The 21900-nt window shown below is 44.5% G+C and overlaps 1 protein-coding gene across 1 annotated transcript; it reads right to left on the reverse strand.

Moving 5' to 3' along the window:
* Positions 1–17957: 17957 nt before the first annotated feature.
* Positions 17958–18425, reverse strand: LOC133914773 (uncharacterized). The gene has a single exon (XM_062357793.1). The coding sequence runs from the start codon at positions 18423–18425 to the stop codon at positions 17958–17960; it is 468 nt and encodes a 155-aa protein (XP_062213777.1).
* Between the last annotated feature and the right edge of the window lie 3475 nt (positions 18426–21900).

Genomic DNA, 21900 nt, shown 5'->3' on the forward strand with positions numbered 1-21900 from the left:
TCTTTGCTTATTTTTCAAGCTTACAGATAAATGCTCGAGAACCAAGCAGCCCAACCACAAGGGCCTCAGTGCCCAGGGCGCTACTCGAGCTTCTGGGGTCCTCGGGTAATCCTAATGCTCGGACATGAGTGATCGGGACCGCCTAGCCCCTGGTTTCATTACCGGGTTTGCAGTGCTCGGGTGCTAAAAGGATGTCCTGGGGGCTTAAGCGCTCTGCACAAGGGAACCCATGTTCCCGGACGCCCCGAGCTCAGGGCATCTACCCTTTCTTGGCCTGGCCGGTCGAAAGGCTGATACCTACTCGGTGAGTCACTCAAGTCATATGAATTTCCTTTCATACATACGCAATAAACTATTGTTCCCAAGTCATTCTCGGGACCCTCGTATGCTAATCTATTCGGTGAGGCAGTCTCCTCACGCGCAAAACCCCGCCCTCGTGTTCGCTTTTCCGGAACGACAAAGACAAACAGTAGTCGGTGTACCGTACAGGCGGCGATTGCTGACCTAGGTCCTTTATGGTGGCCGTGGTGCTCGGCCGGCTTGGCAGTACCCCGAGCACTACCGAGCCTCTGGGGTTCTCAGGTAATCTTACCGCTTGAACATGAGTGGTTGGGACCGCCTAGACCCCAGGGGCGGGCTGTCGGTGCTCGGCCCGGTTAGTCGTACCCCGAACACCACCAAACCGTGGGGACTCTTGGTTGCATTTCCGCCTGCGCGCGTCTTCAGTCTATTTGTTTGAGAAGTCGCAGGGCGAAAAGCGTTCACTGGTCGTGGCGTGTACCGTGCCAGGTGGACTCGACTCCTGAGCAAAGAAGTTTGTGTCTGTCTGTGTCTCTTTGACTCAACAGCTGTGCACTCACGAGGGCTCGGGGGCTGGACGCTCGGGTGGTCCCATTGCTCGAACATGAGTGGCCGGGGCAACCTAACTTCTCAAGGGTAGACTACCGGGCTCTGCCCGACCAGTTCCTCTCGGGACATCAAGGAAGAACAAACAACATCAAGAACAAGCACAGAACGGAGTTCAATTCCAAGGATGGCTTCTATTACACTGAAAAGAACCATTCAGGAGGGAATCACTCCCATATTTACAACATTCAAAAAGAACAAAACCCCTAACTTTTTACAGGCTAAGGAGGAGGGCACGCATCGCCACTGTTGTCACTGCTCGGGCTCAGCTCCCGTACAAAAGATTCTGCCACCTCGGTGGCGACATCGCGGATGGCCGCCCGGGCGGCGGCCTCCTCTGTCTCAACCACACCCTGCCGAGCTGGCTCCAGTGGGAAGGCGGGGTCTCGGTTGCGGTAGCAGGTGAGAACGTGCTCGGCCACACCTTGGGCCAGCGCACACCCCTCCCGGGTCGCCAGCTCCTGGACAGCGGCAGGGACTATCTCAACCACACCCTGCCGAGCTGGCTCCAGTGGGAATGCAGGGTCTCGGTTGCGGTAGCAGGTGAGAACGTGCTCGGCCACACCTTGGGCCAGCGCACACCCCTCCCAGGTCACTAGCTCCTGGACAACGGCAGAGAGAGCCACTCGGTGGAGAAGATCGGCGCGTTCGCTCTCGAGATCGTCGGCTAAGGTCCGCATGTGCAGACTGCATGGTTTCCTCCCGCTTGCCGACTGCCCCCTCCCGTGTGGCAACTTGCTGCTCGCGCACGGGCAAGTTGCTCCTCGCGAGCGGCCAGCTCACTAGCGCACTTCCTCGATGCTTAGTCGCGCTCCGCCGCGAGCCATCCCAGGCGGTTGGCTTTCTCCTTTACGGCGACGGCCTCATCGCGTGCCTCCTCTAGTGCCTCCCGCTCCACGGCCAGCTCCTGCATGGACCTTTCATAGGCCGAGCGAGCCGTGGCCACGCGGGTCTCCAGCAACTTGCAGACCTCCTCCAGCCGGCCCCTTTTGTCGACTAGGGCGGCGCGCTCTTTCTCGAGCTCGGCCCGCTCCGCCGCAACGGCCGCCTCGAGCCACCCGATGACCTCCCGGGCGCTTCCCAGCACCTCCGGGAGGGGTTCCAGGGCCTGGCCAGGGGATGGCCGAGGGCGGGGTCCCCTGCGAGCCCTCTCAGCAGATGCGCTCGGGGTTCCCGACAGCAACCGCGCCAGCACCACCCTTGTCGTGACAACCTCCCCTGCAACCGGTTGCTCCTCCCCAGTCGGAGGACTCGGGGTAGCCCCGGCCGGGGCTCTCGGCTTAGAGCCGGCCGGGGCCCTCGACTCAGAGCCGGCCGGGCTCTCGAATCAGAGCCAGCCGGGGCTCTCTGCTCAGAGGCAGGGGAGGGCCTCGGTTGTTCTGGGGATGTCCGACCTTCTGCAGGATCCTTGGGCGGCCTGAAACAAAAACAGGTTAACCTCCAGCAAAGACACGGGCAAAACGTGCTCGAGAAAGGAAAGGGAGCTTACATGGTTTTGGGCCTGCGGTACCGCCATCGGGACTGCGGGATCCGGAACTCGGGGGCCTGCGGCCTGGGCTCCGGCCTGCTCCTCTTCGGGGGCGGGCTCTGGCCCCTGGGCCGCTGTGAGTTGGACCCAGCTTCCGCCCCCGAACCTGCTCCCGAAGACTCTCCAATTCGGCCGCCAGCCGTCGCGCTGCCTGCCCTCGACCGTGGTCCTCGGCACGGGGATCACGGAGGTGACGGTAATGAAGAGGATGAGGACGGTTGGGAGATAGACTCCCGGGGACACTTCCCCTTGTCGCCCCGTTTCGGCGGCCTACTGTCGTCGTTGGCAGTGCCCCGCCCTCCATTGCCGTCCGCCCCGGGGATGTGCAGAGTCCCGGGGTCTCGTCGCCCCAAGCGGTCAACTGGCCCCTGGGCGTCAAAGGCCAGCATCGACTCTTGCAGAGCCGCCCAACCCGGGTCTGTGCAAAGCGCCAGCTCCTCGCGTGGCAGGACCACCCGGGCAAGGTCGTCAACGCCGGTCGCCACCTTAAGAAGCGTCTCCAGGGCCCCCTCCTCGAAGTCCCCATCCTCGCCTATGCAGGTCCTCGTCAAGTCACGAGGCCCGGTGTACATCCAGGTGAAGCAGGCACGTTCGCTCAGGCGGGCCAGACGGCGGTGCAGGAAGTCGGCGACCACCATGAGTGAGGTAATTCCCGCCCGGCGCAGGTATTCAATACGGTTCAGCACCGAGCCTAGGCGAGCATCCTCCGCGAGGGTAGCCTCCCAGACCAGTTTGTTGGGCTCTGCCGGCGATCGGGGCAGCGTGAGGTAGTCGTGGGGACGTCGACGTAGACCCAGTCCCGGCACTAGTCATCCCACTTGCCACGCAACACCTGTAGGATGTAGGTGTTGCCGAATCTCTCCCGCAGGCGGAAGTTGCAGCAGCCCACGACCTCTACGTCGTCCGACCCCTTCTTCTTCCCGGCCGCTCGAAGGATGAAGAAATGCCGAAAGAGCGCGACTGACGGCGGCACCCCCACGAACATCTCGCAAAGGTGGGCGAAGACCGCCAGGATGACCACTGAGTTTGGACTCAGACCGGCACTTGAAGACCGGCTCGAGACTTGATAGATAGACCAAAAAACCTTGTAACACAGAGATCCAGAGAAAGGCATTCCAAGAGTATTAATAGCACATTAGAAACACATGAGTAGGGTATTACGCTCCGTGCAGTCCGAACCTGTCTAAATCCCTTGTGCATTTACTCCTACTAACCGAAACTTTTCTCTAGAAACTTTAGTCGCCACGGAAACTTTTGTTGCCTTATTCCATTCTAAAATATATATATATATATATATATATCTCGCTCATTTATTTCCTCATACACGTACGCCCAGATAAAATCCAACGTTTCCCTCCAAAACTTTAATCGGTGGCAAAAAGAAAACTAGCGAACTCATTTTCAAATTAGTACTCCTCTCATTTATCCCCTCATACACGTGGAACCAAATAAAATCTAGTGTTTCCCTCCGAAAACTCCAGTCACCGGCCTAAAAAATCCTGACAACCTTATTTTTCCAAATTAATACTTCTTACACATTTCTCTCTCCACCCTAACTCCTGCCCTGCGTGAGTCCAGAGACACTTACTTTTGCCGAGCAGCAAAGTCAAAGAACCGATTAGCTAGGTGTGCTTGTCGTCAGCTCTCTCACCAGCTGTACGGACTTCCACCCTACAAGCGCAATAAAGTTTTTTTTGGGCAAATTCTTCAGGTCAAAATTCAGGATTTGCTTCCCTCATCGTTGACGATTCATACTTAAAAATGGCAATGATAAAAAAGTACAAATTAGATAAAAAAAAATACAATACTGTCAGTTTATCAGCTTTGCACATAAATGCCTGATTGAAGGAGAATATATAATTGATTCATAGGCCCTGACGTATTAAATAAAAGCTACAATCACAACATTTCAATGAGTATAATTGTAAAAAAATAAAAATAATACCGATTTTATTCTTCAAATTACAACCTATAAATTATAATACATTTAAATATTACATTTATTCGAGACGGACGCAACAACGCGTGTCATTGTACCTAGTTTCCATCTATCTTCCACCACCCACATGTCGTGCTATGTATCTAGCTAGCTAGGCTGCTAGGATTTATTTCATGCACGGGTCAGATCTCTGTTGTAAGCTAGTTCTGGCAGATCAAGAGCTTCAAATTTTGTTGTCAAATTAAGCCGTTGAGTTTACCTTCCAGTCTTTATGGCTTTGGATACAAGGTTGTTACGTTGCAGAAGATACGTAGTAGTGGTACTGTACAGCTACCTGGTGGTACAAGCAGTACTAAAATAAATGTGTGGCCGTGCATCTAGTCCGATATTCTTCGCATCATATCCTACTTGCTCTCGATCGCGTCTAGCTTAGCTAGACCTCTCCTTTCACTTTGATGCCCACACGCTGATCTCCGAAGGAACACGCGTGCAGCAAGCCGTACTACTACATAGCTGATTTTTTTAGGTGGATTACAGTTGGATTTTTAGAACCGACGGCAAAATAAAACTCCTATAGTCAATTAGATAGTTCAGATCGATTGAAATTGACCGTCTAGCCAAAAACTGATTATAATAGTTGCCTATTACAGCCAATTCATATCATAAACTGACTATAATATAATCCATTCCAAATAAAAACGTACAGAAATATGTTACAGTCGGTTCATACATCCAGCTGATTATAGTTAGTGTATTAGTACAATCCGTTTCTTATATGAACCTACTATCTCATAACAGGTTATTATAGATGAATTTTAAATCTTATCATAGATAGTTATAGGTTTCGTCTCTGTAAAAGAGCATGTGATATCAACCTTGTTACATACGGTTTCAGAAACGTTTGCAATAGAGTTACACACAGCTGAATTTTCTGTAAAACCGTATGTGTATAATAAGAACCACATATTGATTTTAACACAAAACTGTCTGTGAGTAGTTAGAGTCACATACAGTTTTGTTTAAACCTGTTTGTGTTAATTGTCACATATAGAGTTTTTTTTAAAAACCATCTGTGTGACCCTTTCATCCATATAAGCAAATTTGATTCATGGCTACCCTCATGATATGGCTAGCATACACACTTCATAATTCACAAATTAAACAACATATTAACATATTGTTAAGAATATCAATCAAACATTATTTATAACACATATCACACATTGTTCAAAATATAAAAAATAGTCATTTACATATCACAAGGGTTATGAACATCACACAGGTGCACACATTGTTCAGAACACATAAACCTATCTAGCTAAATATAATCCCTAACTATACATCATTGCTGACGCTGTCTTTCGAAAAGACGAGATGATAGACATCATGGTCACGCCGTCTTTCAAAAATACGAAAAGTGATCGAAAAACTTGGATCGATCGACTTTGTTTTTCAAAAATATGTGATGATAGATAACATTTCAGCACACCGTCTGCACAAGTCATTCGAATCAGGCTCCACCTTGATTAGATCATGCATGAGTCAGAACTAGACTACGTTGCTGTCAAACCATCAACCATGGTTTAGCAAAAAAAATGCACGTTCAAGTCTGTCTTGTAGTTGATAAAAATATCTCCATTGTGAAGAACAATAATAGAGAAATTACCATATGAAAGAACAAAATGGAGAACACATTCACAATGTACACAGGGTCCACGGAGGGAGCCTTCACAGCAGCGAATAAGATGGAGTCCACCCGTCTGAAGTCGACGCCAAGCATCTACACAGTCAAAGCAGCCATAGAGACAACCCATCCTACCACCGCCTGATTACCATGAACTACGCCATTGCAGATCTTTGACAAAAATAAGGTTTTGCCATCAGTTACATAAATGAAAGCAATTACAACCTAATAGACCCTAACTAAACTGCGATGGGAACCATATGGTACTCACCTCAGTGTAGTGAAAATGATTTGGTCCCGAGATCTCCGACACTGATGGCGAGTGAGGATGATGGTTCTCAATGCGGTGGAAGATATGAACACTAGGATGACGAGTGAGGAAGAAGAACACTCCTTGTCGATTTATATTGAGGGGAGACGAGTGAGTTGTGTGTGTGAAAAAACAAAAGAGACTGGGGAGATGAGTTGGTTGTGAGTGTGGGAAGCCAAAAGAGCCTCTGGAGACAAGCGATCAAATTTAAAAATGTTTGTGGGTCTTTAAATATAGAGTGGTTTTCATAAAATCTATTTGTGTCTCTCGTATAGACACATACGAATCTTACAAGGAACCGTCTGTGTTTGTATGATAGAAACAGATAGATTTATAAAAATTGTCTGTGAGTTCATTCACATCTAGACGGTTGTCTTATTATAAACACGTCAATCTTAGCATCCGTCTAAGGAAATTTTGTCATGACGGATCTAAAAAACCGTCTGTGACACATTCTCTATTTTTATTGATTCGGTGGTAGTGACTAACTACACTACATCTACATGGATCATCAACTCGAGCAGTTGCGCGCAGTTTAGACTGAGCAGCGTTGTCTGAATCCATTTTCGGTGTGGCAAGTTAAGTAGTTTAGTTTAGGGTTTTAGAAATGTTTAAATATTTTTTTGGATTAGAGGACGTTCAAGTCTGAATGAATTCAAACCAGCAAAAAAGAGCCAACATGCATCATGGTGAAGTTTGTGCGTGTTTCAAAATTTTAGCAATTTAAATTCAATGAGTATTTGGGATACATTGCCATATTTAATTCTTATTTAATGTGATTTTGTTGAAAATTTGAAATTTTTTGAGTTTTTAGTGAAATTTGTTAAATGGTAAGAACATAGGGTGTTATAGTGGCGACTGGTGATGGATTTGACAGCAGGAGCACTCCCCACTGGAGCAGTGGAGGACTGTTGGTGGGTGGTGAAGGACGGCAGAGGTGTCGCACGTCATTGTGGTTAGCAAGGTGACAGCCCGTGGCGTTGGATCCACCAGCTGGACTTGCCAGAGACGAGGCGGAAAGTAGGACAAGGCAGGGGAGCCCACCAGAGTTGAAGAATAATGGGCTGCTGGAGAAGAAGGAGAGAGAAGACGTGCCGGGGGAGGGAGAAGTACTACGTGAAAAAAAGTCATTAGTGACGGGTGATAACCAGCATTAGTGATGGGTCCTGTACCCGTCACTCCTATCGCATCACTAATGATAAGTCATTAGTGACGGGTGATAACCGGCATTAGTAATGGGTCATGTATCCGTCACTCTTATCGCATCACTAATATTAAGTCATTAGTGATAGGTTATAACCGTGATCTGTCACTAATGTTCAGTTATTAGTGACAGATCGTAACCGTGACCCGTCACTATTTACTAAACATTAGTGATAGGTTGTAATCTTGACCCGTCATAATGACCGATGAACAGTTTTTGTATTTTTTTTGACATAAAAAAAGTCACAAAAAAAAATTCATCTGAGCCATCCTAACGTAAACCCATCCCATATGCCTCGTAAGCCACACTTTTTTCACATTATTTTCAAGTTTGCGTTCCATGGGAATCGAACCCATGACCTTCTCATGTGTGTAGCCACCTTACCACCTCTGCTATCACGTAGTTATAATAAAAATCATATATTTTAACCTTTTAACCTTCTTTGCCGAAGGTCATTAATGATGCATCGTAACTATAACCCGTCACTAATGACTAATTTTGCCAAATTTCATCGAGGGTTATAATTTGATAGGTGACTCAGAGTGCATTTGATTAAATGGGTATAACTTTTGTATACGGACTCCGATTTCGACGTTTTTTTGACTCTATGGACATCTGCAAAAATAGTTACATCCATTTCTCCTTGACAACGTCGGGTTCGAAGAATTTTTCGAGGACAAAAATGGCTTGGAAGATTGAGTTCTCGCCCTCAGAAGTTTCTGCACCATTTTCGGGACGTACGTTTGTGTCCATAGCCATCGCACCTTACATCAAACTTGAGCAAAAATATACAATGGTTCCTATTCTAGTGCCTATGTAATCAGTGGCAGATCACAACTTGATCTGTCACTAATGACTGGCCTAGGACGACCCGTCACTGATGACATTATCATTAGTGACGGGTCACAACTTGACCCGTCACTAATGACTAGCCTAGGACGACCCGTCACTGATGATATTATCATTAGTGACAGGTCACAGCTTGACTTGTCACTAATGACTAGCCTAGGACGACCAATCACTGTCATTAGTGACGAGTCACAACTTGACCCGTCTATTATCATTAGTGACGGGTTATGTTACGACCCATCACTAATGACCACTCATTAATGACGGGTCTATATCTGGTCCTGATCAGAAAGAATATTAGTGACGCGTCTTTATTGGACTCGTCGCTAATAGGATATTAGTGACGCGTGTTGAGTATCCGTCACTAATATGGTGTCTTCTCTACTGGTTTCTTACGTAGTGAAGGTGCGTCAACAGGCCTCATCTACTCCGGGGACAGACGGTGCCGGTGAGGTGGTGTGGGGAGGGGAATGGCCGGCTGGAGGCGTGCCTCAGGGTCAGCAAAGAAAAAAAAAAACAGGAGAGAGACCGGTCTGGACGGTTAGATCTAGTTCCCACGGTTAAAAAAAAAAGACTATAACAAATGCAAGATATTAGGCAACTGAGAAGGAGACAAACCCATATAATTATATATACCAGCAGATGGTGGTGGCGATTTAATAAAGTTCATGGGCTGCGCGCTTATGATCAGTAGATCCTGCTTGGTTATTTATCATGATCCGCCTTTCGCCATGCATTCCTTTTCCCCTTTAATTTATACCTCTGGCCACCCGGCCCCCACGAAAATTTTTCTGTGTGTTTATGCCCTGCATGCACGCATCGCGCAGCGTCAGAAAGTTGAATCAAACAGTACGGTTATGATTAAAGATCAACATGGAGCCGATTTAGATGCAACATCAGCGCTGCTGTCAGTGGGATCGATAGCTGAAGAGTGCGCCACCAAAGTTCAGCTGATGAGAAGTTAAGCATTCTTAGGTACAATTTAACATCCTTTTCTTCTGACCGGTATCACAGCTAACTATACACAATGCAAAGCAATATATGGGAAATAATTCCGCAAGCATCTGTTGGCGAAATTAGCATTATTGCGCATATTTAACATAAAATATACTAACAAATCTAATTTTATCCATTTGAATTAATATGACTTAACAATATCTATCTTTCATTCATGTTCTAATTATTTTGGATGTTTAATGATCCAACAGCAACTAGATCCTCCAAGATTTCCGACGTAGCTAGAGGAAGAAATAAATACCTTGGTGAACCCTAAAAAAAGTAGATTAAAATTGTAATCTAGGGGGGGGGGGGGGAATTAAAAAAGACCTCGGTGAACCCTACAAACAAAATACAACAATATTTTTAGCCTAGAAAAAAATTAAACTTTGTAAACCCTACAAAAGCTTAGAAATTTGCATAAAGTACTTAAGGATAGCAAACTTTAAGTAGCCTATTAAAACTAGAGAATCCATTGAATTAAAGATCAGGTTCCTCACATGAAAAGCCAACCATGCACGCGCGGTATATTCGTAGAGCAATGCGTACAGTTTTGACCACACAAATTATACAGTCGGCGTGCATCAACATCACACAGACACACATCAAGATGATCCATATCCCATAGCCAGCAGGGGAGACGGAGACGAATGCTAGAAAAGGTATCGATATGGTCCAGGGTACACGGCTTTGGTATCTTTTGCATGCCTACTTGGTCCTTTACAACTGTTATTTAACAATGGACATCATCAACACATATGCATACACTAAGAATCAAAAGGAGAGCGGGAAAAGGACAAGGCCAAAGCGGAGAGTGTGCGAGGGGCTGCGTCCGAGCAAGGTCTTGTTTAAGTTTTTGGTTTTGGTTTTTTCTGTCATAAGCTAGAAATACAAACAAATAGAATTATTGAAAAATAATTTTTGAAAAATTAGAAATTTGTTTCTAAAAATTAAAATAGAAACTAAAAAGCTGGTTGAAAATAGTTTTTCTGAGAAATGGTGTACGGAGGAGTTAAAAATTTATTATAAAAACTAATAACTAAAATTCAAAAATAGTTTTTCAAAAAAAATCAAAAACACATTTTTTAAAAAACACTAAAAATATAAGCCCAAATAAACATATCATAAAAGGAGAGCCAAAAGCAAGACTTGAAGAGAACCATGATTGGCTCCCTTCACTCTTGTGCCAGAGTGGAGAGGGTGCTACTGCTAGCTACCTCTATCAATAGATCTCGTAGCAGTAGCAGAGAAGAACCTTTCACTAGTCCCAAGGCATGTCCGTCTCTCTCTCTCTCATCCATCGCCAGAATAAAGGCACCCATGCGGCCATGCCTGTGTGTTATTGTACCGCAAAGAAGGGCTTGCAGTACAGTCCCGCCCAACTAGCTATGTGACTGGCTGACTGCTACCGTATCTGTGTCTAGTCAGCTTCACCGTACTAGGTCGTCAAAGACGGTGGTATGGTAGATACGAGAGATGAGAGGGAGGGAGGCGCAGCGTACTTACGTGTATGCGTTCATTTCTATATAGCGGCAAGCAGATGATCTGATCTAGCTTTCACTTTTGATTAAGCACGTAACAGTTGTGCATTTTTAAAGCCCAAGTGATTATATCACCCCACGTGTTGGTGTAAATTACGTAGTTTAACAGGACGTAGTACATGCTTGTTACTTCTACATACAAGCTACAGATGTACTTTGCTTGCGATATATACATGAACCTACACGTTTCCGCGTTACTACTCCATGGCCGGTAATTTCCGTCGGCGTGCATGATATATAGAAGGCAATGGTGTACACTTATCGACCGAAGCTAAAAGCAAGTTTCGTGCATGCTAAGGTAGCGTGCACAAGACAGCTCGATGGCGCGTCATCCCATTAAACAAACTTTCTATGTTGACCAGCCGACGTCGGAGATAGGTCGCCGCCACCTGAAAATTCCCCAGAGTTCATGTGGTTTCAGTCGACAGATCGTACGCCAGCTATGGCGACGACAACGACGCGTCCGATGAAGGCACTACACAGCTAGCGTTTTATTGTTAGACTTAATCTTATCTAATTGATATGAAGACCTAGCCCTAGACATTGAATACCCGTTATAGTGGAAGTGTTAGGTGACTGACCTGATCCTGAGAATGCCATTAGGGCTTTGGTGATGTCTTGAGCAGAACGGCAATGATAGACGTTCACTTGGTGAAGATGTTGCCAGTGTGGTGATAAGCTTAGTGCAGTGCTGGCGCGATACATGTGCAGATGGCGATGGCGCGGTGGCGGTCTTTGCTCCACTGCAGCGCCCCCGGTGATCGTTTTAGGTTTAGGTGCGCAGGAGTGTGCGTTGGTCTCATGTAAATCAATGATCCTTGAGACCCGGGCATTAGCCCCCTTTATATAGCGCCGTGTGGAACAGGACCATAACAAAATAGGTTGGTTGCGCCCCTGATTAGAGCACGAGGTGTGGACAGACTCCCCCTCATCCCTCAATCATGTTCAGTTAGGATGCATTAGGGATAGAGCTAAGATCAATTCTAACATTCTCCCTTTACAGTTTGCCTGATAGATTGAAGTGCATAACAAAATAGAAACACTCCTATGAAATTGCTAATCCTGCCACCATTACCTAAATAGTTGTTTTATGTTAACTACTTGACAAATTTGTACATACCTCCGTATTTTTCTTCAAGCTCTGTGATTATCACTTATGATGATCATATTATATTATTTCTATTTAATTATGCCCTATCCTACAAATGATAAAAAAAAGAGGAAAATGAGATGCAAAATCTAGCTTATCACGATGTATGTTATATTGATATGTAGTAATGTGGATAGTAATGATATAAATGGCTACTTAGCAGCGGTGAGATTGGCATGGCGGGAAATGGTGGCGCACAAGAGCACATATGTCAACACCAATTGATGGCATCGTTGGGAATGGAGGCAGCACAATATGGCTAAACTTGTTGGTTTCTTTTGATATAAACGTAGTTGATGCAACACTTATGTAAATTGTAGTGACTTAAGGTTGAAACTGAGTCGAAGGTTGAAATGTAGTGACTTTCATTGTTTCCTTATACGAAAAAAGGACTTGTACTGGATATTCATGTACATATAATGGTTTCCTTCGGCAAAGTTAATGTTATGGTTATGCTGGAATGAGAATTGTGTTGTACGTGTGCAGGAATGTAATATTCATACGCATCTGGTACTGAACAATTGTGATTTGTGGTTGGAAACCTTGTTGTACGTGTTGTAGGAATGTAATTATGTGTGGTAGGAATGAAATTCAATTTTGTGGTAGTGGAGGGGACATCAGTGCTGGCTCATGATATGGAACTGGCACTGATAGTCCATGACTATCAGTGTCGAGTAACCGGTGTCAGTTCAAAAACTGTCACTGATGACATTTTTGAGCCGGCACTAATGACCATTTCTGTGGTAGTGAATATTGGGTGTTAAGCCTTTAATGATCGGATCCAAAAGCATTGACTTAGTGCATATATGCTTGACACTGATTGTTTGATCCGAGATTTTATCTTTCACAATATGATACTTAATGTCAATGTGTTTGATAGCACCACTCGACTTATTGTTATTCATATAGAAAATTGACGGTTGATTATCACAATATAACGTAAGTGGCTTTGACATATTGTCTACCACTCTTAATTTCGGGATAAAGTTCTTTAGCCATACAGCCCGCCCGGTAGACTTTTAACATGCTACAAACTCAGCTTGCATTGCTGACGATGCCGTAAGTGTCTGCTTAGAGCTTTTCCACAAGATAGCTCCTCCTGCAAGAGTAAAGATACAACATGACGTGGATTTTTTAGTGTCCACACACCCCCGCTAAGTCTGCATCCAAATAATAAACAACTTCAAGATTTTCATATTTTCTAAATACAAGCATGTAGTGCTTAGTGCCTTGTAATAGCGAAGGACTTTCTTAATTGTTTTTTAGTGCTCCGGTCCTGAATTTGACTAATATATGCTAAGCATCCTGGTTACAAAAGCTAAAGCAGGGCGCGTACATACTTGAGCATGCATAATGCTTTCAATAGCTGAAGCATAAGGAACCGACGCTGATTAGCTTTATATTAGTTCCTCAGACATTGAAATACCCCAAACTTATCACCTTAACAATAGGAGTAGACAAGGTAGAGCACTTATGCATATTATATTTCTTCAGTACTCTATCAATATATGCCTTTTGAGATAAATCTAATACTCCTTTGGACCTATCTTGATGAATCTCAATGCCAAGAGCGTAGGAAGCTTCACTGAGATCTATAATATCAAAATTAGAGGAAAGAAATGTCTTGTCTCAAATAGCATATTCTTATCGTTGCTGGCCAATAAGATATCATCTACATAAAGAAATAAGATGGTGATTTTTTTCTCTTTAAACTTAACATAAATGCAGCTATCAACTTCATTTTCCTTGAAGCCAAAATTTATAATGACTTTATCAAACTTGAGATAACACTGCCTATATGCTTGCTTTAGACCATAAATTTATTTTTTAAGCTGACGTCCCATATGTTTCTTGCATTCCATGATAAAAACTTTTGGTTGAGCCATGTAAACATTTTCTTCCAAGTCACCATTAAAGAATGTCATTTTGACATCTATCTGATGCGGGTCTAAATCATAATGAGCCACAAGGACCATAATAATTCTGAAGGAATATTTACTTGATTTATAAGAGAAAGTTTCATTATTGTAGAGGTCGGTGATGTCCGAAGGGGGGGTGACTTGGGACACTTAAAAAATCTAAATGGCTCCAAAAACTTCACAAGATAAACCTATATCAATTTCTATCTAGATGTGCTTTAGGTTTATCTAGTGTGTCTACTCTGCTGTTCAAAAGATTTGTGACCTACTCTAGGAAGGTAAATTGCATGTATGTAAGTGCGAAAATGTAAATAAGGTAGAGAGAGCAAACTCGACACAATAGGTTTTATCCCGTGGTATCAATGGCACACAAGCCACCACTTATCCACATTGGACCTCGACAGAGGATATGCTCCCGGTGGCCAAGACTCTTCCAGTCACGACTCTTGAGGTACTAAGCCACCAAGGCAAGACCTCAAGCATGATGAACCACCAAGCCACCAAGGCAAGATCTCACCACTAACCTTTCTTCTGATCACTTGTACACCATCTTCTCTTTGGAGCTTGAGCCACCAAGGCAAGAGTCTCCATGTCCATACAAGTTTCTTGCTACCACTCCACACCAAGTCAGAGGGTCAACAAACTTGAGCCACCACCAAGACTCAAGGTGCCGGCGAATCACCAAGATTCCAAGGTGTTAGCATATCTCTCGGTACAAGGTTGGATCACTCCTTAATCCACTCTCTAGGCAGCAACACCTAGCAACAACTCTCTCTAGGCCTATTAGCATTAATTGCTCTCTAATCTTGTGCTTAATTTCCTTGGATGATCACATTAAGCACTTTGATAGCTTAGATGTCTTCTAAAGTGTCAAAACTTCAGCAACTTCAAATGACTGAGCGGAGGGGTATTTATAGCCTCAAACCCACCAACTAGCTGCTACTCCAACGGTTCAAATTCACTATATACGCCGGATAATCCCGTGTAGACAATATAGTACTCACCGGACCATCCGACATGTACATCTTCTAAAACTAGCAATTGGAACTCCATTCAAAGCTTCTGTGAACACCAAACTATCCAGTGTGATCTTTATCTCCATCACCGGGCCATTTGACTTGTGTACTTGAGCCAATCTGAGCTACTAACATCTTCTCTATACAAAATACTCCGACGTATTGTCTAGTGTATTCAATCAATAGCACCTGACTATCAGGTGTGTTGTTTGATCTTCTCTTCAAAGCACAAACACTCCAACATGCAATCTCTTTATTCGTTGGACTATCCGGTGAGTAGAACTTCAATCTTATAGCCTCTGCAACCTTCTCTGCAAGAAACCCTCTAGCGCATCATCCAGCGTGTACAACTCAGATCGCCAGATTATCTGGTGTGTACACCTTCTTCTCCTTCTTCTGTCAGAACACTCTGGTGTTCATCACTTTCATATGTCGGGCCATCCGGTGTGTATTGTTTCCATTGGCTAAAACATTCTGGAGTGTACAAATGCCTCTGTGTCAGACCTTCCGGTGTAGTCAACTTGTCGAGGCTTCAGTGACTTCTTCATGTATTGCATCCATGAGACTTACTAAAGCATATACTTGACAAACATATTAGTCTCATTGACTATGTTATCATTAATCACCAAAATTATATACATGCCCTAAAGTAAATGCTATAATCTCTCTAAAGGCATGGTTCCTACAATTATAATCAATCCCTTCCCATTGTGAGAAGCCTTTTGCTACAGGCCTTGCTTTGAACCTTTTGATGTTCCCCTTAGAGTCATGTTTAATTTTGTAGACCCATTTACAGCCTACTGTTTTAGCTCCGTCAGGGATTTCTATTAGGTCCAACACATCATTATCGCTCATATACTTCAATTCATCCTTCAAGGCATTAAGCCACTCAGGTGAATGCTCACTCATCATGGCCTCTTTATACGAGTTGGGATCTTCTGTATTCCCTATATCATTAACATCCTCATTCATGTATACAACATAATCGTTCGAGATAGCAAGCCTCTTGTCACGTTGTGACCTCATGATGGGTTCATTAGGCACTGTAGGACCAGGACTGGGTATTGTAGGAGACTGCTAAGGCTCATTGTTAGGAATTTAAGAGACCTCAATAGGGGGTGCACGAACGTTATTTTCTATTGAAGGTGCTACCACCTGGGGCACATGAACGTAAGTCTCTTGGATCAGTAGTGCAGGAACTAAACATGCTTTTTCTCGAGATCAACTTCCATGTGCTCCAGATCCCCATTCTCAAGAAATATAGTGTGTCTCATTTCTACAAATTTAGTGATCCAATCTAGACAGTAAAAGTGATAACCCTTTGATCTTTTGGAATACCCAATAAAGTGACAGTTAACTATCTTATGTTCTAATTTTCCAATATGTGGATTAAATACTTTAACTTCAGCAGGACATCCCCACATGTGTAAGTACTTCAAAGTGGGATTTCTCCCAGTCCATAATTCATAAGGTGTTTTTGGAACTGCTTTACTGGGAACCCAATTTACAATGTGCGTGACCGTCTTAAGTGCCTCCATCTACAATCCAACTGGTAAACTAGAATAGCTGAGCATACTTCGCACCATGTTGATAAGTGTGCGGTTGCATCACTTAGCTGCCCATTCTGCTGAGGTTCACTAGGTGTATATGGCAAAGGGACTAGGGATTTTCTTGTAAGGGGAGTGTCTCCCATAATACTCTCCCCCTCAATCCGATCTCACTACTTTAATCCTTAGGTTGTGCTGATTTTTCACTTCAGCCTTAAATATCTTGAATTTATTGAGAGACTCAGATCGATTCTTGATGGGGTAGATGCAGCCGTAACAGGATAAATCATGAGATAAGGTAATGAATGAATTAAAACCATCCACCAAAGTCACAAGAAAAGGACCACAAATATCCATAGAAATTCATTCTAATATAGTCTTTTGCTCTAAATGGCTCGGTTTTTATTTGCTTGACGTATTTTCCTTTAATGCAATCTATGTAGTGGTCAAAGTCGAAGAAGTCTAAGGGTTGGAGAATCTTTTCCTTAATGAGACGCTCCATTCTCCCCCTCAAAATGTGGCCTAAACAACAATGTCACAGTTTTGAAGAGGTCTCATCATTTGCACTTCTCTTCCTCTTGTTACTTACATCACAGACATTCAAATATACAGATGATTCATTCAGATGAAGCATATAAAGTTTGTCTTGTTGGATGGCAAGACCAATATTGTATGAATTAAACTTAAAAATGCACTTATTGTTGCCAAAATTACAATGAAAATCGTCATCATCTAACATAGAAAGTGAAATGAGGTTCCTCCTCATGGGAGAGCATCAACTACATTATTAAGCCTAAAAGTGAAGCCACTATCAAGAACTAAGGGAAGTGATCCGACAACTTCAATTTCAAATTCCTTCCCATTGGCCACTCTAAGACTTCGCTCCCACTTTCTTAGTGTTCTCAGGGTAAGGAATCACTATAAGAGGTTAGTAACATACACAGTAGCACCTGAGTCAATCCACCAGTAATTAAGGGGAAAATCAGAATAAAGAGATTCATTAATGAATGTTATTAAATCATTACCCCTTCTTACAAGCCACTTTAGGAAACCAGCGCAGTATCTCTGGTAGTGTCCTTTATTGTGGCAGAAGTGGCATCCATCATCCTCAGTTGCTTAAGTGGCAGGAGAAGGAGCAGGTGCCTTGGGTGCCCTCTGCACTGCATTGTCGAGCTTATGGGAGAAATGCATCTTCTTCTTAGACTTAAAGTCTCCTTGAAATTTTCTATTACTGGGCCGGTAACATGATGCACAAAATATTTCTTTTTGGCCTTCAACCTCTCCTCTTCTTGGACACACATCGCGATCAAGTCGCTCATGGTACACTTCTCCTTCTAAGTATTGTAGTTGATATTAAAAGGAGTATACTCAGGAGAGTGATATCATAATGAAATGGACAAGAAATCCCTCAGAGATCTCCATGTCCATGCCCTTGAGCTTGCCAACCATATCTGTCATCATCATAATGTGCTCTCTTATGCTGTCGGACCCATCAGATTTAGTGCTTAAGAGCCTTTGAATGAGCTTAGTGGCATAAACCTTGGAGGTGTCTTTGAATTGCTCCTCCACAGATGCCAAGTATGTCTTAGCAGTATTGGAGTCAGGGATTGCTCCCATTATCCCAACTGATATAGAGCTCTTCATAATCATTAGGGATAAATAGTTCGATTGCTCCCACTTCTCAGCAATTAAATCATAAGTTTTCTTAAGTTCACCATAATTCTCCACAGCAACGGTGGGAGCAGTAAGAGTGTCAACCCTGAGTGCATAATCAAGGTCCAGAACACCAAGGACAATCGTTACCTTTTCTTTCCAAGTGGGAAAATTGTTCCCCATGAGCTACTCTATGCCATCAATTGCTGCTACAACGTTGGAAGTGTTAACAGCTGAAGGAAAATTTTGGGCCAGATTAGAAAATTATCATGAAGAAATAATTTGCACAATAATAACCCTACATTGGTTCTACCAAAATCATGCAAAGTTAAACTCCAATTAGTATCACCGTTGAGCAAAAAAACGGAAAAGAATTTTTTATTAAACGCATTAAAGGCACATAACTACAATCAACATTGGTCAGAAAGTAATTATGGACCTTCGTAAAATTGATCGTAAAATTCTCTGGAAAAAATCTTCCCGTTGGTTCCAATTCATTTAGAGAATTAACCATAATTCTTTGTACACTAAACATAATTATTTTGAGCCATGTTCATTGAGAAATCTAGTGCATAAATTGAAAATACATTAATATCACTAGGGAATTCAGCTAAAATGAAAGGGCCAAAAAATCCTTTAAAACGGTCCAGCCGGCCGCGCGGCCCAAAAACTCCCATGTGCGCCTCGACCCGGTCGAGAGCGCAACCCAACGGATCCTGTGCCAGCCCAACACGCGAGCTCGTTAGGGCGTTGGCTCGGGACGATGACATGAGTCTATCTTGGCCACACATCTTCATCCGACGATTCTCTGAGAAGAGAGATTTCACCCAAAACAAAATCACGATCAGCCCTGTAACCCTAACCCTAGCTCACTCTCTCCCCTCCCTTCCAAGTTCACCACACCGCGAGAAGAAATAATGTGAGAGAGAGAGAGAGAGAGAGAGAGAGAGAGAGAGAGAGGGAGTAAGAGGTGGCAGGGAGGTTTAAAAAGATCTAATTCGAGGCACTCATACATTTGCATATATGCACAAACATGATCAACAAGATCTAATCCGAGGCAATTTGAACCAAACATAATCAGTTGCATCTAATTTACATCAATTAGGTCTAAGTTGAATCTAAACTTGGCCATACATAGCTAATTCATGAACATATGTGCATAATCACAACTCAATCATATTGATCCGAGCCTAATTTGCATTAACATAAGCTAAAGCATCACTGAACATGAATTATTAGCGCTAATTCATGAGCAATAGGGTCCTAATCACCATCAATTCTCCCTAACTCATCTGACGTGAGACCAATTAACTCAAAATTGGATTCAATTAGGCTAGGGAGGCTCAGATGCGATTGTTAGACTTGATCTTATCTAATTGACATGAAGGCCTAGCCCTTAGACATTGAATACCTGTTATAGCGGAATTGTTAGGTGACTTACCTAGTTCTAAGGAAGCTATTAGGGTGTCGATGATGTCTTGGGGCAGAACGGCAGTGAGAGTCAATTGCTTGGTGAAGATGTCACTGGCGCGGTGATGGGTGAGCCGGGGTGATGCAGGTGCAGATGGCGATGGCGCAGTGGTGGTCTTCGCTACACTGTAGCACCCCTGGTGATTGGTCTAGGGTTTAGGTGTATAGGATGTGCGTTGGTCTCGTGTAATTGATGATCCTGATGTTAACCCCCTTTATATAGCGTTGCGTGGAACAGGATCGCAACCAAATAAGGTTGGTTGCGCATCTGATCAGGACACGAGGTGGGGATGGACTCCCCCTTTATCTCTTGGTCACATTTGGTTATGATGAGTTAGGGATAGAGCCTAGATCACTTCGAACATTTACATTGCCAATCGGTCGATCGAGTGCCTGCAAAACGTGTTGTGCGCGCGACCGGCCTCTAACTAGAACACAGCCAAGAGAGATCAGAAGCCTTAGGAATCTTTAGACATTGTTTGTCACCGTCGTGTAGTACATGTATTTCCCGGCCCAGTGCCATCCCCATTCCCTGGATCCAATTACACAACACTATTTTAACAGTTTTCACCTCGGGCGATTCTCAAGACCACCGGCTGCTAGCAACAGCCAACTTGGCACATCAAGTCCAATGAAAGCAATACACACACGGATCCGGATGCCCATGTTGCTGGTAAGAACATGAAAATTCCAATAGACCATATCAACATATGATTTATCAGGATCTTTCATTTGCGTTGAGATTCGTATTAAAAAGCTAGATGAAAAAATCATAGGAATTGTGATAGAATCAACAGATGAATAAATATCACGTGAGAATAATAAATGATCAAAATAGACTGTGCATATAAAGAACATACGAAGTTTCATTTTCCTTCAAGTAACGAGGAGATGCCCCCTAAGACCATCTCCAAGGGATTCTCATCAGGGATCAAATTCCCTTTACAAAGGAATTTTCATTTTCTTCAGCGTTCTAACGGTTTTTCTTTATAGTTCTCGTTACGAAGAAATTCCTCAGATCATTTTTTTTAGATATGATTCTTTCTCTTCTTTTTTTAAGAGAAATTGTTAGAGACGAGAGAAAATAAAAGAATCAGATAGGACGAAATAAAGAGAATCCGGTAAGAGAATGGTCTAAGGCCAACCAGCCGCTGGCGCCGTACGTGAACAGCGTTAATCCTTAAAGCCAGCAGCGTTGAATCTTAGAAAGATACGCGCCTACCTAGATTACCGCTGGGCATGGACATCTCGATGGACCGTTCGTACGCGTCCCTTGGATCCTCGTGTTTCGGACCGAGTAATCCCGGCCCCGCCCGTGTACCAGCATGTAACCTAAGCACCGGCCGGCCGCATGCATGCATGCGTGACTAAAGCCTGCAATGCGCCCTGCGAGTGCGCGCGCCCGGCCCTGCCGCTGCCGCTGCCGCTGCCGCGCGAGATGATACTGCCTTGGCAGTCTCGGTGCACCGATCCGTCGTCTGCCGTACGCCTGGGAAACGCGACGAGATTCACTCCATTTCCCGTGAGAATCGACGAATCCCTACGGGGCCCCAGAAGATCACGAACGATCTGGGTCCGGCGTTGCGCGACCGGTTTGTGTGGGGTGGGGTGCCCGGCCGGCCGGCCCGTGCGTTCAAACAGGTGTACGTCGTCAGTCGCGTGCGGCCGGCCGGGTCGGTTGTCGACGCTTCGCACTGTCCTCGCTCTCTCCTGAACTCCTGCTGCCTGCAGCTAGCTCTGCCTTCCTCCCTTGCTTGCATGCATGCAACGACGGTGCGGGCCCCGTTACACGCATGCACGCGCAGCAGCGTCAGGTCGTGCCTCTCTGATCCATGGCACGGCATTGTTAAGAGTGGATCTCTTGAGGCCAACGTGTATTTCCCTAAAGCCGTATGTAATAGTTGCACCAATTGGCTACCTGGCTTTCTAGCGTGTAGTACTATATATTTTGTTGGTGCGGCGCCCATGCATGCTCGAGTGAAGATAGGATTGGGGTGGCCGGCCGGTGCTAGCGCGGCGCCCATGCATGCATCGATGGCGAGCGGGACTTAGCTTTTCCCTCTCCATCGATGGGATGCTATGCATGGCGACCACATGCATGACATATATCAAGGCTGCAATAATCGTGTTGGGACCGGTTACGTACGTACGTGTCTCTCGGTAACATCGCGTCGATCGCCTTTTCTTT

This window comes from Phragmites australis, chromosome 4 (genome assembly GCF_958298935.1).
Source record: "Phragmites australis chromosome 4, lpPhrAust1.1, whole genome shotgun sequence".
NCBI classification, from domain to species: Eukaryota; Viridiplantae; Streptophyta; class Magnoliopsida; order Poales; family Poaceae; genus Phragmites; species Phragmites australis.

Coding starts and splice junctions, on each gene's coding strand:
- LOC133914773 (XM_062357793.1), bottom strand. CDS start 18,425: ATGGGGAACAATTTTCCCACTTGGAAAGAAAAGGTAACGATTGTCCTT.